This window comes from Eptesicus fuscus, chromosome 22, assembly GCF_027574615.1.
Source record: "Eptesicus fuscus isolate TK198812 chromosome 22, DD_ASM_mEF_20220401, whole genome shotgun sequence".
NCBI lineage: Eukaryota > Metazoa > Chordata > Mammalia > Chiroptera > Vespertilionidae > Eptesicus > Eptesicus fuscus.
Genome location: NC_072494.1, coordinates 30,208,467 through 30,228,326, shown reverse-complemented (window position 1 = coordinate 30,228,326; position 19,860 = coordinate 30,208,467). Strand labels below are relative to the sequence as shown.

The 19,860-nt window shown below is 40.6% G+C and overlaps 1 protein-coding gene across 1 annotated transcript in view; it reads left to right on the top strand.

Annotated features, from left to right (window-relative positions):
* The window catches only part of DTL (denticleless E3 ubiquitin protein ligase homolog), a 94,910-nt gene that overhangs the window by 35,092 nt on the left and 39,958 nt on the right, over positions 1-19,860 (top strand). Inside the window, exons 14-15 of the mRNA XM_008145987.3 lie at positions 1,958-2,790; positions 5,978-6,088. Of these exons, the coding sequence (XP_008144209.2) occupies positions 1,958-2,790; positions 5,978-6,076 (932 nt within the window). The 3' untranslated portion in view covers positions 6,077-6,088. The remainder of the gene's footprint in view (positions 1-1,957; positions 2,791-5,977; positions 6,089-19,860) is intronic.

The window sequence follows — 19,860 nt, the reverse complement described above, 5'->3', positions numbered from 1 at the left end:
CATGACACTAATGACTGCAGGGCTATGCAGTGACTGTTGACTTGCACTGAGGAGTGAAGCAAATGAAAGGTTTCTTTTCCTTTTGAAATAAGGACTGTAATCAAGCTCTAGAGCAGGAATCTGAGACCTATCACCAGTAGTTCCATGGACAGGTCCCTATCTCTAGTTCCCCTTCTATAGCACATTATAACAAAAGGGGGTTTTCTAGTAATGATCTTTATTGAAGGTGCAGTATCATTTTGGCCATTTCTAAACACACAGTTGATGAAAAAGTTTAGGCAAAATTCAATTTGTAGAATTTCTCTATCTTAACACATTGCAGACGGATCACGAGAATTCTCCCTTCATTTACACAGTGTTTTACAAAGTATTATACTTTAAAAAAATATTAGCTTGTAAGAACATGTAATAAATAACTTCAAAATGCAATGGGTATTTAATTTTAAAACGTCCCTTTAACATTTATGTGAAACGTTTTTTGTACTCGTTCAATAGAAACTTATTTGGCCACTGGGTAAAGCTAGCAATAAAACTACTGGTCCACACTGTGTTAAGGCAAGGTAGCTTGAGAAGTGAAAAGCACAGCGTAAAATGCACAGAGTAACAAAATGACTGAAATTAGTAAATTTTTATTCCAAATAAAAGATTGTATTTTTATGTCAGCCCATTCTAAATTCAGTTGCATATAAATGCAATTCAATAATTAAACTGAGTTAAATATCAGAGTTATAATTCAAAGACTTAGTGACTGAGAAATAGGTGACCTTTTCTGATTATTTGAAGACAGAAACACTACACCAGAAATCTAGAAAGTTCAGGAAAAAAGTGAGAAAATATAGTGTTGTCTTGTGGTGGGCCTGAGGGGGAAGAAATGTGACGTTTATAAGAATTTTCCTGAAATACTTGCCATTGCCTGTAAACAAGTGCCAGGACATATAGAAAAAAGTTTCTGAAATGTTCTTTGGCATATTTTGTCTTGTGGAGTAGAGTAGCCATGTGTAAATTAAGGTGGAAAACCACATGAGACCTGGTAACCTTAAGTAATTGATGGAATTCTTGTGGAAATTAAAAACGATGTCTAGCCCTGGCCGGGTAAGCTCAGTTGGTTAGAGCACAGTTCCCATATGCCAAGGCTGTGGGTTCAATCTCCGGCTATAGCACATACAAGAGTCAACCAATGAATGCATAAATAGGAGGAACAATAAATCAATGTCTGTCAATCTCTCTCCCTCTCCCTCCTTTCCTCTCTCTAAAATCAATAAAATTTTTTAAAAATTATTTTTAAAAAACTATGTTTGAACAAATAAGGAAACTGAGGCAGAGAAGGTAAGGGATTGTTTCTCAAGTCACATAGTAAATGGTTGTGCCTGATTTTAGACCTGTGCGCTCTTATTTGACAGCTCCTTTCTGCCCTAACATTGCTCAGAAGTATATATAGGAATGCTAATGGCAACTTTACTTATGAAGACAAAATATCATTAGCAACCTAAATGTTTTACTGTTACCTCAGAATACTTTGTAGCTATTAAAAGTTATATAAATCTGTATTAGTGTGGGAAATGTTCATACTATGTTAAGAAGCACGTTACTAAATAGTATATACATTAGTCCCTTTTTTAGAGAAAAAAATTTAAAGTGTATAATGTATATTACATGCACAAGTAAAGGAAAAAAACACTAAAAGTGGTTCACCTGGATGCTTTTAATCTTTTTTCCCCCGTGAATTTTCTAGATTTTTACAAGTATGTTTTACCATGGGGTGGTTGGGAGGTTGGCAGTTAGGAAAGGGGAAGGAAAATGCTAAGAGGATGTGGTAAGAATCAAATGATTTATGTGATCAACTCACTGGGAAATCAACCCCTGGATGATTAAGTTAGCTGTAATTTTCCTTGACGCTAATTCAGGGATTTTGTTTGGCTTTCACTTCTGATTTTTGTGACCCTCTTTTCTTTTTCAGTAACAGTGACAAGTAGCCAGAGTACTCCTGCCAAAGCCCCCAGAGTAAAGAGCAGTCCATCTAGTTCTTCCCCTTCCTCAGCATCTTGTGCTCCAAGCTGTGCTGGAGACCTCCCTCTTCCTTCAAATACTCCCACATTTTCTATTAAAAACTCTCCTGGCAAGACCCGGTCTCCGATTAGCAGAAGAGGCTCCATCTCCTCAATCTCTCCCAAGCCACCTTCATCTTTCAAGATGTCCATTAGACATTGGATAACCCAAACACCTTCCTCATCACCCCCCATCACTCCACCTGCTTCTGAGACAAAGATCGCATCTCCAAGAAAAGCCCTCATTCCTGTGAGCCTGAAATCATCCCAAGCAGTGGCTTGCTCTGAGTCTAGAAATAGGGTAAAGAGGAGGCTAGACTCAAGTTGTCTGGAGAATGTGAAACAAAAGTGTGTGAAGAGTTGCAGCTGTGTGACTGAGCTTGATGACCCAGTTGAAAAGCTTCATTTGGATCTGTGCTGCCTTACTGGTAACCAGGAAGACCTTGGTAAAGACTCTCTAGGTCCTGCCAAATCAAGCAAGATTGAAGGAGCCAGTATGAGTGTCTCAGAGCCTCCTTCTCCTGCCAGTCCTTATGCTTCAGAAGGCTGTGGGACACTGCCTCTTCCTTTGGGATCTTGTGGAGAAGGGTCTGAATTGGTGGGCAAAGAGAATAGCTCCCCAGAGAATAAAAACTGGTTATTGGCCATGGCAGCCAAACGGAAGGCTGAAAATTCGTCACCAAGAAGTCCATCATCCCAGACTTCCAATTCCCGGAGACAGAGCGGAAAGACTTCTCCAGGCCCGGTAAGCAACGGAGGGAAGATGCATTTCCTAATTTGAACAGGGCAGGTACAGATTCCTTCTCAGAAGTCAAGATACTTTTTTTTTTTTTAAGTAAATCTAGTTATTTTAGGGTTGCCAGACTTAGCATATAAGTATACAGGACAAATTTATACTAAATCTGTACGTATTTATACTAAAAAGTTGTTTGTTTGTTTGTTTGAAATTCAAATGTAACTGGGTATGTGCTGTATTTTTATCTGGTAACCCTATTTATTACCATTAAAATCACTCCTGTCAAGGTCCATGCCCCTCAACCCTGTTGCCTGATTCATCAAAGCCTCCTCATCCTCCAGGATATCAATTCAAAAATATCTTCCCTGTCTTTCGACATTATTTCCTCCCTGCCCCCTTTTTTTCTTATTTCCCCACCCCCAAGCCCTTGGCAACCCCTTTTTATAGAAACCCTCCCCGTTTTACAGATAAAGCTGTCCTTCATGGGCAAGTTGCCAATATCCATAAATAGATTACCAGTTTGTAATTACAGTTTATGATTATCCTACCTAATAAAAGAGTGGTATGCAAATTGACCCTAACTCTGCTATACCCACAAGCCACGTCCACAAGCCAATCAGACAAGTATGCAAATTAACCCAACCAAGATGGCTACAGCCACGGAGAAAGTAGGAGGGAGGCTTGGGTTTCCAAGGCAATAGAAGAAGCCAAGCTTTCCCCTGCCCTGGCAGGCCTAAGCCTCCACTCAAGGCTACAAAGTTTCAATTATAGAAGGTAAACAAATCCAAACAGAAATGGCTGCCAGCCACGGAGTGAGCAGGAGGCTTGGCTCTGCTCCAGGATACAAAGTTTCAATTGTAGAAGGTAAATAAATTCCAGATACCAGGGCCTCCGCTTGGGTCGCCAGGGGGCGTGGCTGGCCTGCAAACCACCACAGGCCCCTTGCTCAGGCCACCCCACACCCCAAGGGAACCCCCACCCTGATCCAGGACACCCTTCAGGGAAAACCAGCTGGCCCCCACCCGTGCACCAGGCCTCTTCCTATCTAATAAAAGAGTAATATGCAGCTTGACCATCACTCCAGCACACAATATAGCTGCCCCCATGTGGACACAAGATGGCCAGCAGGGGAGGGCAGTTGGGAGGCACCAGGCCTGCAAGGGAGGGCAGTTGAGAGGGACCAGGCCTGCAAGGGAGGGCAGTTGGAGGCAATCAACCCTGCAGGGGAGGACAGTTAGGGGTGACCAGGCCGACAGAGGAGGGAAGTTGGGGGCAAACAGGCTGGCAGGGGAGCAGTTAGACATCACTCAGGCTGGCATGGGAGTGGTTAGGGGGGTGATCAGGCTGGCAGGCAGAAGCGGTTAGGGGCAATCAGGAAGGCAGGCAGTCGAGCAGTTGGGAGCCAGCAGTCCTGGATTGTGAGAGGGATATCTGACTGCCTGTTTAGGCCTGATCCCACTGGGCAGTTGGACATCCCTCGAGGGGTCCCAGATTGGAGAGGGTGCAGGCTGGGCTGAGGGACACCCTCTTCCCCCCCCCCCACTCCCGTGCACAAATTTCGTGCACCGGGCCTCTAGTTTAAAATAAAGTCAAACTTAGTTATCTGCAAAGCAGTTTAAGTGCAGAATCCTTTTAGATTTTAATGATTATCCCTAATCTCCTATAGTCATCTTGCTCACATCAATTTTTGTCAACTCACAAGTATCTACACTTTTTTAAACATTCAGCTTAGCTTTACTTATCTCTTTAGGGCTCATATTTAATTGGTTGATATACTATTTAAGTTAGATAATTTCAAAAACAGATACTGCCCTGGCTGGTTTATGAACCTTAAAAAGCAAGTGACTCCTAATGGTGGAGGCAGAAGTAGCTGTGAGCATTAGGTGAGCTGTGGGCACCAATCAAAAGGAATAAAGATTCTGTTAACCAGTTTGTAAGTTAAGGGGAGATGAGTTAAGGAAGTTTCTGCTGTAGTTCATGGTAGCTCTTGCTCTGTGTTGAGAAGAAGGTACGGTAGAATGATTAAAATCCAATCCAGGAATCATGATCAGCAACATCTGCCCTTTTATTATTTTGTATTATTATTATTTTGTTAATCCACACTAGGATATGTCTATTAATTTTAAGGGAGGGGGAGAAAGAAAAAGAAACATCCATCAGTTGCCTCTTGTACATGCCCCAACTGGGAATCAAACCCGAAACCTTTGGTATACAGGACAATGCTCCAACCAACAGAGCCACCCAGCTGGGCTGCATCCGCCCTTTTAAAAGATAGAAGCTGGATAACTTAGGCCAGGTCAGTAAATGTTTATATCACCCACCTACTATCATGAAGCCTATCCCATATTTTAGGAGTAAACTAGAAATATTTTAAAGATTCTTTGAACACAAACTCCAATTAAACCTTGCAACAGAACTTTTTTTTTTTTTAATGCTATAAGGAGTCTTTCCTTCTCAATATCATCACTATATCTGTTCTTTGCCCCTAGCCAAAATTTCTGTTAAGACAGAAAGGGGGAGGGAAAGGAAAATTGAGAGAATGAATTATTTCAGGCAAGGTCACCTTTCCTTAGGAGAAGACAGGGGGTCTATCAAGCAGATGTGCCTCCCTCGTACTGATCAGGAAATTCCAGATTGACTGGTTAAAGGTACATTCCTGGGAGAGGCTGAAACTGCAAATAGGTTATGTATTGCTAGTTGTAGTTTGCTGCGGTGGAGCTTAGCACATGTGATTCCATTTTGGGCCAGTTGTCTCTTTAACACTGGTTTATTTTTTCAATCTTTGAAGCTAAAGTTTCTTTAAAAGAATTTTTCTTTATCTGACAATAATGTAGACTTCTTTAGAAGAGAGTAGCAGCTGTCATTTGAATACCTGTCTTGTTTGTAAATTTGGGAGGGTCATTTACTCATTTCAAAGAGGATGGTAATTATTTAATTGCTTTGGTTCCTATTAGGAGGTTTAACTGGTAAATATTTTCTGTTCACAAGAAAAGCCCCTGCCTTCATTCCTTACATACTGTCTATTAAGTTTTTACTATATTCAGTACAAATCAACCAAAAGAGGCATTGTCATCCAACTATTTGGATCAAATTTTCTAGGCATCCTAATTTAAAATACCTGGTAATGATAACTTGCTTGAGTAGCAGCTGGACTTTTTCTTAGAAAATGTCTGAAATCTAAACTTTCTTCTTCTAGGTCACTATTACTCCCAACTCCATGAGGAAAATTTGTACATACTTCCATAGAAAGTCCCAAGATGACTACTGTAGTCCTGAGCAGTCAACAGAATTATAGATCCTAATCTGAGTAAGTTAACTGAACTTTGGCCCATTAAAACAAGATAAAAATACAACAGAGTGACTCTATAACTCTGGTCTTTAAGAAAACTACCATTTTTTTCATTTTTAGAGACAATCCTTTCAACTGAAATTTACCTAGTCTGGTTCTACTACCGTAATGTATATGCAGCTTCCTCATGGTGAATGCTGTGTTTAAATTTCATAAACATTTTCAATTAAGTAGTCTGCACTTTTTTAATCATGCATCTTCTCTATAATAATGACATCCCAGACTATAGAGGTGAAAAACAAGACTTGTCTCTTGTTACTCTGAGACTTTCTATGCACAGTTTCAAGTATCTGCGGCCATAGCAGGAGGCCTGCCTGTGTAGGCCCACTGCTAAAGAAGTCTTCTGTTGAAGACCCCTGGATCTGTGCTGCCTCAAGCTAATATACTTGCATTTAAAATATATAATCTTTTCACTATACTTTTGGTTGTTTTTTTTTAAGTATGTGTAAAAATGTTATGTTCAGATAAGTACATTTACATTGATTTAGCATGTGATTCATTGATACAGTCCCTGTAGTTAAAATCATCTTTATTTTAAAAACAGTCAATTCTTTGGAGAAAGTAGAACAACACTAGAAACCTTTGTCTTTTTTTCTACAAAATATATCTCCTACACAAGATTTAAGTTCCCCATATTTTTGCTACACAATCTACTATGTTACTAACTCAACATCATGTTCTATAAGAGGTTGTGATTTTTGCCATTTACAAGAGGAGATGTTTATAAACTCAGTAGTCATACACTGAAGCTGGGGTTTGAATTTAGTCCTCAGTTCTCCAGGTGCTGCATCTTAAAAAAAAAAAAAAAAAAGTCATCAGATTTCAAGAAAAAGTAATAGTTTCTTATTGATACTTTTATAAAAGAAGGTGGCTCTGAGCTGAAAATCCGGAACCTCAAAAATAAATCTTGGCTTTAACTTGCTTTTTTGGCTTCTCTTTATATACATAAAAAGCAATGGCCTTCTAATATAGCCCTGAGTCAAAAAGTCATCGGATTTTTTGTAGATATTTAATATAGAGTATATAGACTAACTCTAAGTTATAATGTGCAAAATATTTTGAACATCCCTTTCCTTAATCAACAGTTACACATCGTTCATCTAGAGATGAACTATTGTTTTATATTTTCCCCGTTATAAACACATAGAAACAAGCTTCATGTACTTTCTATGCGCTATTGTCCTTGCAAGGGAGTCCCTTTCCAATCATGAAACTTGACTCATTTTATCTATATATCTGAGGACTATGGAGACTTCATTCGTATATTTGTGATAATTTTCAAGTCTATTCTTAATGATAAGTCTTTAATTCCTCTGATTCTTGTAAGTTAAGCTTGTCACTGCAAAGGTCAATTAAGCATGGGTTCTCTTGGTTTTATCTGAGGAGAAAAATAAGGGAAGCTATAAAATTGTCATTTCAAAGCAAAGCATGCCCTAGTATTAACTGAATTTTTAGGAACTCTACACATATTTGTTTTTTATTTTTGAGTATTAGACTGTGGGAAGGTATTTATGACCAATACTTGCAGGTAATGCTATCTATCCATCTTTTTATTTGAAAACCAGTCGGGAAAATAATCCTTAAAAAAGAAAAGGATAACTAAAATAGATGATTTTGTTCTTTGTATCCCTGCACAACTCCTGACAGCTCTACTGAGTGAAATTGGGGTAAATGTGGCTGTCAGAAGCTATTGAGAAGCTGCTGGGTATAACATGTCTCACTTGGAAAACTAGCACTTCAGATGGGTGCCAAAGGTCAAATGTAATGAGATAATTATTCCTGTTTGTGTCAATGTCATTCTTTGAGCTGATCCTGAATAATAAAGCCTTTTACCTTATCTGATGTCCTCTTCTGAGCTTTTTGCATTAATTTGAAGCATGCTACACAAAAGAACTATAGTAGTAATCAAGAATCCTTTCTACTTGTTCATTGAATAAAAGTTATTCAAGGATATGATCTAGGTCAAGCTGAAAGAGGTTTTGTTTTAATAAAATACATCTTCTGCCCTAGTCAGTTTTGCTTAGTAGTTAGAGCATCCGCCCAGGGACTGAACTGGGGTTTGATTCTGTGTAGGGGTGAATTTCGTACCTGGGTTGCAGGCTCGGAAGGCACCCAATTGCTGTGTCTCACATCGATGTTTCTCCCCCTCCCTTCCACTCTAAAAAAAAAAATAAAAATGGAAAAAATATCCTCCAGTGAGGATTAACATAAATAAATAAATACATCTTGCTTGATCAGACCTTGAGCACTATGATGGCTTGGATTACTTGATGAAGGAGGGTGGAGTGATGTAGTTCTTTTTCTAAACAAGGATTTCCAGCCCAAGCTTTTCCATTTGAATACACTCCGAGCACTATTGCTACGATGCTGGATTAGTTTCCTTTTGGCTGTTTTAACACAGGCCCTTAATTTACTTTTTTGAGGGTTCACTAATTAATCCTTTAAAATGTCTCTTTTAATCTTGGCTGCACATTTAACTGATGATAATCAAGACCATCTGCAGCTACCCTGTTGGACTGGCAGAGGGTGGGTTCAGCCCATCACCCCACACTCAGCCTTAATAACTTAAAACTTCACCAAAGACTTTTGGGACAGCCTGTATAGGAGGCATTTTTTAAAGCCTCCACTGTGTAATATGGATGCCTGGAAATAACTTTTTAAGTGTATGTATGTGTGTGTCTATGGCCATGGTCTCTTATAGGTCACGTATCAGTTAAACATTTGCGTTTAGGAGCCTATCATATAACAAACCCACTGCTGCTCTTAGGTCTCTTTTTCTATTTTCCTAGTCCCAAGATGGTCTGAACTTCTTTCACATTCCTCCTTTTTTTAAAAAAATTTATTGGAATAATATTGTTAATAGGGTTATATAGGTTTCAAGTATGTATTTCTATGATACATGGTCTGTTTATTGCATTATGTGTTTATCATCCAAAGTCAAATCATCTTCTGACATCAAATATTGGGCTTCCTTTACCCCCACCACAACCACCTCCTTTCCCTCTGGTAACCACCATACTGTTGTCTGTGTCTATAAGTTTCAGTTTTATATCCCACACATGAGTGAAATCATACAGTTTTTAACTTTTTCTGACTGACTTATTTCGCTTAGCATATTTTCAAGGTCCACCCATGTTGTCACAATGGCAGTATTTTGTTGTTTTTTTGGCTGAGAAGTATCTATATGTACCGCATCTTCTTTATTTAATCTTTTATCGAAGGACACTTTGGTTGTCTTCATGTCTTACCCATGGTGAGTAATGCTGCAGTGAACATAGGAGTGCATATATCTTTGCTAATAAATGTTTTTTAGTTTCTCTGGTAGATACCCAGGAGAGGGATTGCTGGGTCATATGATGACTGTATTCTTACTTTTTTTTTTAATCCTCACCCGAGGGTATTTTTAATTGATTTCAAAGAGAAAGAAACATTGATTGGTTGCCTCCCGATGCTCCCAGACCTGGGATCGAACCTCAACCTAGATATGTGCCATGATCAAGAATCAAACTCACAATCTTTTGGTGTACAGAACGATGCTCCAACCAACAGCCAGAGCTATTATTAATTTTTTGAGACTCTTTTCTCATCATTTTCCATAGTGGCTGTTCTACATTCCCACCAGCAGTAAATGATGGTTCATTTTTCTCCACTCCAATACTTGTTACTACTTGTCTTGTTGATAATAGCCATTCTAAAAGGTGTGAGGTGGTATCTCATTGTAGTTTTTGATTTGCATTTCCCTAATAGCTAGTGAGGTTGAACATCTTTTCATATATTTTTGGCCATTTTTATGTCTTTTTGGTAGAAATATCTGTTCAGGTCCTCTGCCCATTTTTTTATTGGATTTTTTAGTGTTGAGTTGTATGAGTTCTTTATATATTTTGGATAATAATCCCTTGTTGGAGCTATTGTTTGCAAATACCATCTCCTATTTGGTTGGTTGCTTTTTTTTGCTGTAGGTTTGTTCACACTGCTCTTAAAAGCAAAGACCCAGTAGTCTCACAGAATCAGTTCCACAGCTAGGTAGTGTGGGCAGCATTTTACAGATGTGCAAAGAAGAGAGACTATGTAGTTAGGCCTACTATTAGTGCGTCCATACTCAGCAGTCTTTTTTCTCATTATTATTCCTTAAACAATACAGTATAACAACTATTTATATAGCATTTCATTGTATTAGGTATTAGAAGTAATCTAGGGATTTGAGCACCCACAGATTTTGATTGGGGGGTGTCCTAGAACCAATCACCCTCAAATACCAAGGGATGACTACTAGAGAAACTAAGTTATTGTCCTCTTTTATGGCAATTGGGCATAGGTGGTTCCTGCTTCAAGTTTTATAAAGCAGCGGTCGCCAACCAGTGGTCCGCGGACCACTGGTGGTCCATGAGGTCCAAAAGGTTGGCAACTATATTATAAAGGGCTGAATGTAGGCCCAGTTGAGCTCTTGCTTATCAAATCTCACTGCTTCTCACACAGGTCTTCATAGGAGATTCTTAGCCAGGCTAGGTTTAGATCATGCCAGACCATCAGAAAACACAGATATTTACATTATGATTCATAACAGTAATAAAATTACAGTTATGAAGTAGCAACGAAAATAATTTTATGGTTGGGGGTCACCACAACATGAGGAACTGTATTAAAGGGTCGCGGCATTAGAAAGGTTGAGAACCACTGTTTTAAAGTCACAGCTTAAAAATAATTATATAAATAACGAGCCCTTTTCTCTAGCAATGTATTACCAGATAATATATATTACTGATACTATAAATAAATCACTTGACCTTACTATATTGACATAAAGTTAGCAAATAGCCCATCATTCAATAATCAATCAGCACCAGTCTTTCCCTTTTTTTCTTCTGCTCTTTTTCCATTATCTCTAATACACTCAAACACAATTTTCTAAGAATTATATGAAAAGAAGCACAATAGGAGGATTTATTAAGTGTAATTGAAATAACAGTAGTGGTACAGGAACTAAAAAAAAATAAAGTTCACTAGGTATTATTGCCTCTGCAATGGGTCAGCAATCAGCCCAACAGTCATGTCAGATTAGAAATGTTGCTTCCTCAAAAGCAGGCGTCCTCAAACTACGGCCCGCAGGCCACATGCGGGTGTTTTTGCCATTTTGTTTTTTTACTTCAAAATAAGATATGTGCAGTGTGCATAGGAATTTGTTCATAGTTTTTTTTAAACTATAGTCCGGCCCTCCAACCGTCTGAGGGACAGTGAACTGGCCCCCTGTTTAAAAAGTTTGAGGACCCCTGCTCAAAAGCCTTAGTGGATTTAGAGAGCTTTATGTGGGAGTAAGATCTCAGCGTCCAAAAGCCAATGTCTTCACAAAAGGATTGCCTAGGCGATAAGTCGAAGTGAATGATAATAATTTTAGGTTGGGGGTAGAAAGACAACGGTTTATAATAAATGTTTCTTAGCTCCCTAATTAGGTAATGAGGTATTGGCCTTGAAGTGTTGCACATGTAGAATCTGGTCCTAGAATTATACATGGAGTGCCTACAGGATAAGGAATGTGGTGTTTGTTTTAAAGATTAGGAAAAGTTTCTGTCCCAGCCAACTCTCCTGTAAGATAAATTGTACAAAGACAGGATGCCATGTAGAACCGCTTGTTGAGTTGTCCTGTGGTATTCTCTTTCCTTCTTGTTGACAGCATTTCTAATCCCATTTACTTTCTCCTTTTTGGTTTCATTTTGGCCAGTTGAATAGTCATAAAGCTAGGGTGTGGGCTTGATTCCCAGATGGGTCAGTTCACTTCACTCTGTGTTCTATGGCTACACCGGGAGCATCTCACCTGCCTGTCCTGGCCAGCCACCCCACAAGAAAGGGTGAACAGAGTGTTTAGGCTCAATGTAAAAACTCAATACAAACTCATAGTATGTATCCTCACTACACAACCTGAAGGCATTTTTAATGATTGTCTTTCCTGCCTGAAGACCAAGTTTATAAACCTCTCTTGATCTAACTTACGAGACCATTACATGTAACACAATAACCATATAAGTGATATACCTTTTATCCACATTTTGGCAGATAAGGAAACTAAAGCACAAAAGAAGTTAAGGACACACAGCCAACAAGTAGCAGGTTGTGGATTTGGTCTGACTCAAAAGCCCACAGTAGTAATTCCCATAATATAATGCCTTAAAGAAAGAAGTCTGTCCCTGGCCCTCTAATCATCAAATATATGTTTTCTATTTTGTGTACATTTGAAAAAGAACTCTCGAAATTTTCCAAATACATTTTCTACTTGAATAATAAAAGAAATTACTCCTTGGGAGAGGAAACCACTCTTAACAAAGGGGGAAGGTGGTATACAAGTCTAGAATCAGTACTGAAACATAGGAACACAAGAAGAAGATTGACAAACACAATCAAAAGTTCAAAAAACAGGGACAAAGACAAAGAAGTTAAAATTCTTTAGGAAAAAAAAAAAAGTAGAGAAGGGCCCACAAATATAAAGGGAAAGAATGAAGATGAAGACACATCGTACAACCCAACAGTTCCACCCCAATACCTTAGGGATGTGCACACATACAGAGATGTTCATAGCATTGTTTATACATTACTACCCAAAGGCTGGAGACAGCCCAAATATGCATTCACAGTAGAATGGATAAACTAAGATACTCAGAGCACCATATAACCATGAAATGAAAAAGAATGAACTAGCTACCAGATGACAAAGTGAAATGTTAGAATGTTGAGCAAAAGAAGCAAGAAATAAGAATTCATACAGTATGATTTTGTTAACACCACGTGTTAACAAAAAACAGGCAATGCTGAACTAGTATTGAGGAATACATACATAGGTAGTAAGAGGTAAAACGAAGATTATTCTTACAATAAATCAAGACTGCTTCTCTCTGGAGAATAGTGCTTTGGAAGTAACACCTGGAGAGCTAACTAGGTTATGGCAGAGTCCGTCTCACTCTGGTTGTGAATACATTAGTGTTTGCTCTATAATATCTTGCATTTATGTTTTATGCACTTTTCTATATGTCTCTTAATAGTGTTTTAAAGGTTTTTAAAAAGGAATGAAAATCAGTTCTCTAGAGAAGATGCACAAAGGGTAGGATAGGAGAGTTCTAGATAGACTGAATCATATAACTATTATTCAAAGGGAACAAATTACTAGGGGAGCCTGTGGGATCTTCTTGATACTTTTAAAGGAGAAAGGAGAATCCTCTTTTCCCTTAAAGCAGAAGGATGGACCAAATTGCCTTACATATACTGTCAGGATTCAATATGTGCATTCAGTTTGAAAAAGCAGAACCGAGCCTTCAGCAAACCATGTGATGGCTCAGATAAGGGGTTGGGACTGAGCCAGACGTTTGCAGGTAGCAGGGAGGCCTAACTAGCAGTGGGTCCCACAGCATTTAGCCTCTTAAAAGTTTCACACTATATACATTTCTTCCTTTCTCCTTTTTCCTCTTGTATTTTATTTCTATTCCCAAGGTCAGTCATCAAACTTAGAGATCATTACATGTAACACACACAAGGCAGAAATGGGCCATAGACATCAAATTCTTATTTTAAAGATGCAGAAACTGGCCTGGAAAAGTTAACCAACTTGAACGGGTTCACAAAACTATGACAGAATCCATTCTGATACCCTACATTCTTTGCATCCCAGTCCTGCTGATGTATTAGCCATTCCTCTAAATACTGTACTATGCTGTCTTTGTTCAAGGTGTTCCCTCTACCTGGCATAGTTTTTACCCCTTATGCCTGCCTTTAAAGTCCTTGCTCTTTAAGGTCCAGTTCAAACTCTCCTCCCTTTGTATGGAAAATACAGATTTTCCTATGTAAGCCTTCATTCCACTCAACCCTGTAGGGCCTTGTTTAAACATTACAATAATGCTATCACATTTGTCTTAGAATTATTTCTAGGCCCGGTGTATGGATTCGTGCACTGGTGGGGTCCCTCAGCGTGGCCTGCGGGGATCAGGCCAAAACCAGCAGTCCAATGCTGCCTGCTGCTCCTGCCTGCCGCTCCTGCTCATCCTGGCCCCCTGCGCCTGCCCTCACCACCACTCATGCTGCCGCTCTGTCTCCATCTGCCCCCTGGTGGTCAGTGCACGTCATAGTGACCAGTCTACTGGTCTGTCAGTCGCTTAGGCTTTTATATACATAGATTCCCTCCTGGCTATACCCTCCTAAGTATCAAACTGGTCTTTTTCACTTCTGTATACCCGGTGATGTGCTGGAGCTGGCTCATATTCATGAGAGCCAATTATTAAATATTCAGGAGTTTTGTGAGCTGGTTGTTAAAAAGTTACCCTGAAATCAGTTGTGGTGAGAGTATCCACACCATGGAATAGACAAAAGGTACAATTTAGGGGCCTTTTTTCCCCCTAAAGAGTCAGCTTACCAGCACATTACTCCAGATATCCCACTATCACCACCCACCCCTGTGCTTACCAGGTACCTGGCATAGCAGTTGCAAGAAGCATGAAGAAAGGGAACCGGTGAAAGTGCAGACCAGACCAGAAAATAAAGAGAATTCAAAAAGTGTCAGCTCAGGAGCCCAGGAAAAATAGTTTTTTGAGAAACAGGTGTTTAACTGATGCAGAGAAGTTAAGGAAAATGAGAGCTTGAATAAGGCCAAATTGGTGGTCAGTTGTCCCCAAGGGCTATTTCGGTAGTATGATAGGGGTGAAATATGGCTGGGATGAAGAAATAGGGGTGTTAGGGAATAGGCAATAAATGTAAATGCCTTTCAAGAAAAGAGAAAGGAGTCTTTCTCTTAGTAAGCAGCTATTTGCTGAGCACCTACTATATGTCAGGATTGCAGTAAGCAAAGATAGCATACCGGCCTGTCCTCAAGCTGCTCCCAGGACAAACAAAAGAGCAACACGGTGTCCCAAGAGCTCTGTGGGGGCTGTGGGAACACATCAAACAACCTGGGCATCCAGGGAAGGTTTCATACAGAAGCCAACTCACTGAGCCCTAGAAGAAATTGTCCAGATGGGTAAGTGAGGAAGGGCATTCCTCACAAAGGAAATGGCAAAATAGCATGAACATCCGTGTGGGTGTGAGAAAGAGTGGCCTGTCTATGGTACTCTTAACTCCAGTTTCCCTCTAGGGCCGGAGCAGAGAGCACATGTAAAGAACAGCAGGAGATGAGGCTGCGGAGGTAAGCAGGGGTCAGGGCATAAAAGCACCTGCAGTGTCTCCATACTGTTTGGACTTTTATCTCGAAGGCACTGGACACCCACTGAATGACTAAGCAGGAAACAATTACAGTTAGATTTTTATTTTAAAAGATGATTGTGGTAGCAATGTGGAGGGGAGATTGGAAAGAGAACAGACTTCAGGAAGTTGACCCAATTAGAAGGTAATTGTCGTAGTCCAAGCTGTGAGGAGGATGGGCCAGAAGTAGTCATGGCAGTGCAGATGAGAGGTTATTGCCAATTTGAGAGATACTTCTGAAATGACAAACTAGTGGTTTTTTAGGTAGTTACATGTGAGAGGAGTCAAATGAATCACAGGGTCTTGGCACTGGACCTGAGTAGATGGTACTATCATTTGGGGAAAGGAGATACAGAAATGATAGGATTATGGGAGGAGATTCTTTTCCTAGCAGACACCTAATGGATAGCCAGTGGAGATGTCCTATCACTGGTTGATGTATAGGATTGGAGCTCTAAAAAGCACTGGAATGGAAGAAGTTTTAGGAGTGTTCAGTGTGGGTGGGAAAGAAATTGAAGTGGAGCTTAGAGGAGATTGGCCAGGGAGAATATGTAGCACAGCGGTTCTCCCTGCCAGTTTTTGATTCAGGAAGTCTGCAGTGGAGCTTTAAAATTTGCATTTCTAACAAGTTCCCAGGCCAGGGTAATGCTGCTGCTCTGGGAATCACACTTTGAGAGCCAATAGTGTGGAGAAAAGCCAGCATGTTGGGATGATTAGAGGAAGAAGAGCTTACTGAAGTGACTGAGAAGGAGCCATTTTAGGAAGGGACAGTCTAGGACAGAGTTTCAGGGAGTAAAATTGAATAAAGCCAAGCAAAATGAAGAAAAATAGTGTCAATTGCATTTGACAGTTGAGCAGGAGCTCTGATGAAATTCAAACTTTCTACAGAGTGTATGATCATCTTATGATGAGACATACTATAATGTCCTACCCAGGTCCCCTAATCTTGACTCTGCCACTTACTAATTCTATGACTTGATGCAATTTACTTAATCTCTCTGAGCTCCAGTTTCCTCATTTAAAAAAAGAGAAAAGTAATAACAGTAATTTTCTCATTGCCATGGGAGGATTCTATGAGTTGGTATATGTAAAGTGCCAGGCATGTACTAAGTTTTAACTTTTATAATTGTTTTGTGGTTTCAGAATTCCTACCTTGAAGAGCAAGTAGTGGGGAAGAGTCAGACATGCATGGTCTTAATGGAATGGCTCAAACACCACAGAAAGCTTATAAATTTCCAGCAGAGCTCAGCAATCTGGGAGCAAAAGCAAAGAAAGCTGACTTAGGGATTACCCAAGTTGGGAAGTCAGCAAAGAAGGCCCCAGGGAAGAAGAAGGAATCCATGAGTACTCTGGAAACTGTAGTCTAAGGGGTTCAGACTCAGTATGGAGGAAGCAGGAGATTCTGGGAAGAGTGAACAGGTGAGGAAGAAATGCCTCCTCACGTAGAAATAAGTACGTTGTGGTCGGAGTGGGATGAGAATTTGAGATGACATGGACCCTTCCTAATGTTGGCACAGTGAGTGACAGGTTGGGCAGAATTTAGGGACATATGTAGTTTTTCAAAATGATGGTGAAGTTAGGGTATCCGAAGGATCAAAAATAGGTGGTGGGGATGAAGCGGCCAGGAAAGCTGTGAGGCAGATGCTAAGCCACTGAGGAGGGTAAGAGAGTGCTGGAGATCAGTAGATCTAAAGGACAGGGCAGCAGTAAGATAGATTGGTGTGCCCATGAGGGATGGGGGAGCCGTGGCCTGGAGAATGCCAACCTGTACTCCTGATCTCAAGTGAGAACCAGGGAAGGAAGGAAAGCTGCCTACTCTGGAGAGGGCTGGGCTGGATAACAGGGCAAAGTAGGTTTTCATTTAGGATAAGGTGGGAAAGAGTGTGTGTTGAAAGATGGAGAAAGTAGGGAAGTGTGTTTACAGTTAACTGGTGCTGTACAGCCGGGGTTGGAGGTGGGGAGGAGATGCTTTCAAAGGCCTAGAAACAGAAGTGAAGCCCTGTCCTGTAATGAGATTACTGCCTGACAGGAAGTGATAGTGGGAGGCCAGGTCATGTCCCCAAACAGTTCTGCCTGAACCCACCACCCCAGGACAGGGCCCTGCCAGAGAAAAGAGTGCTAGCCTCCTGGGTCAGTGCACTCGGCCTATTTCTGTACATTCAGGCTGCTGAGTAATGGCTCCAAAGGCAGTGCCAGCATCTTACAGGGCACAAGGGGAAAGTGAGAAGTAGGGCTTGGCACCTTATTTTGGGAGCTGTCGTCAAAGGCCCAGCCCTCTGGTTCTGTGTGCCTGACACTCAGCTACAGCTCTCCCTAGGAGCCTGGAAAAGCAGTCCTGCAGGCTCTGGCCGAGGTGCCTGGAGAGACGGGCCCTGTGAGAAAGAAGAGCTCTGCGGTTTCCCCGAAGACAGTGAATTCTGAGCACTTCCTGAGGGAGAATTGCCACTCAGTCCAATTGGTCAATCCACCAGGCTAGTGCCTCAGCCTAAAAGACTCTTAGGAGTGAACCCTGTCTCTCTAAGTTTCTATGAAATGACCATGACATGCTGGATAGGTACACTCTGCTCCAAACTGAGGTGTTGAGCTATGCAGTTTGAGCTAGAATGTAATTTGAGCTGGTTTCCAAAGGTGGGGAGCTACCTACACTCTCTCACCCAATCCCCAGTGATGCACCTGTGTGACTTCTAGCCTGGGGCTAGGGCTCAGTCTAATGTGGAAACAGTCGCATGTACACAAAGGTCAAACCTGTGACCCCATGTGCACAGGGCTCTGGCAACTAGAGCCAACTGGCTCTGAGAACCTTTGGAACAAGCCTTTGGGTGAGTTGCTGCTGAACAGATAGGTCTGAAGACTCGGCCCTGGAGACACTTGTGGATCTTTGATGGTACATCTGGTTGCCTTTAACCCCTAATAATCCTTAGATCCATTTGAGGCCCTCAAGTCTGGAGTCTGGGTGAATCCTCATTAATATCTCAACTTCTTATATACCTCCCCCTTTTCTTAAAAAGTAAACCTTGTTAATTTCCTGGGATTACCTCTTGGGAATTCAAATTCTCTTTTCTTACCTTAAATACCCTGTGAAATAGGGGAGTTGGGATCCAACCACATTGAGTGGTTTGCACTGAATTACTAGTAAAAGAACTCTACAGCACAGCAATAATGAGAGACCAACGGGGTTTCTGCATCTTTTAGTTGGCCCAGCCTCCACCTGTTTGCCTGATTTATTAGGCTGCTCAGAGCCAAACCATTGATGGGTACAGGCCCCTTTTCTATCCCTGCCACCTGTCTCACTGTGACAGTCTTGGATATCATTACATCAAGCAGAGATTTTCGTTGCACTGGGGAACTTTTCTTACACATACCTCTGTGATAACCCCACCTGGGTGGGATTCTACGCAGCTCAGAGATGACTGTCCTGCAGTTAGGCTCCGGTGGTTCTTTTCTGTCATTGTTCTGTCAAGGGGGTTGCAAACTCACCTGTAGGTAGAATAGCTATCTCATGCATAGACATGCTCACTTCTTTGTTCAGAATTCCATTAGAATTCCATGGTCACAACCAGGACTTACTCATTTATCAGATTAAATGCAATAATGTTGGGAGCATAAATTTCTACACCTCTCCTCTAAAAAGTTTAAGGATTTCTTAACCATTTGGGGCTTATCCATGTGTTTTAAAATCTTTGAAATCTAGGGGTACACACCTCAGAAAAAAATCATAAGGTACTTTTACATAAAATGTTGCTTATAAGATAGTAGGGAGAGGATGCAAGTTTATAGACCCTATGAAGCCCACTGTGGACGTTGGGGTCTCCATAGGTCTCTGTTAAGGATGCTGACTCAAGCTACTATAGGGCACTTTGGCTCCTGCATGGTGCTAATGGAACAAGGTTTCATGGGTTTGGTCCCTCTGTGGTTGAGTTGACTTTGCACACAGGAGCGCTTATCTCAGAACCACAGAATAATCTCAAAAGTTCAGACCTGGAAGTAAGTTTAGCATGTACTCCATTCAACCTCTCCTTTTTATAGATTAAAAAGGAAAAAAGAAAATTAGTCATTCATTTGAAGTCACATAGCTAATTAGTGGCAGGCCTAGAGCCCAAGTCACAACACACAAATACCAAGTGAATGGTCTTTTAATGGTGTATCAGGAATATAACTTTGTATATAGAGGAAAGTACATGATTATAGTCTCCTCATTTTTAAACATGAACAAAGATAAGCAGCCAACATTTATTCAGTGTCTACCATACATCTGCTCATTTATTCAGTTATCAAAAAACCATATCTAATGTACTCTGTGCCAAATACTATACTAAGTAATGTTTACAATAAGGCTCAAACCTTCCTTAACATATTATTAACAAAACACACACACATATATACACAGCATCTCCTTTTATGACACGGCATATTTTCCTCACCACACACAGATAACAATTTAAATGCTGTCCACACTCCAGGTTCTGTGGGCTGTAGCTTCAAGGTTTTTTCATGTCATGAATTGATTTGGAGGGAGACAT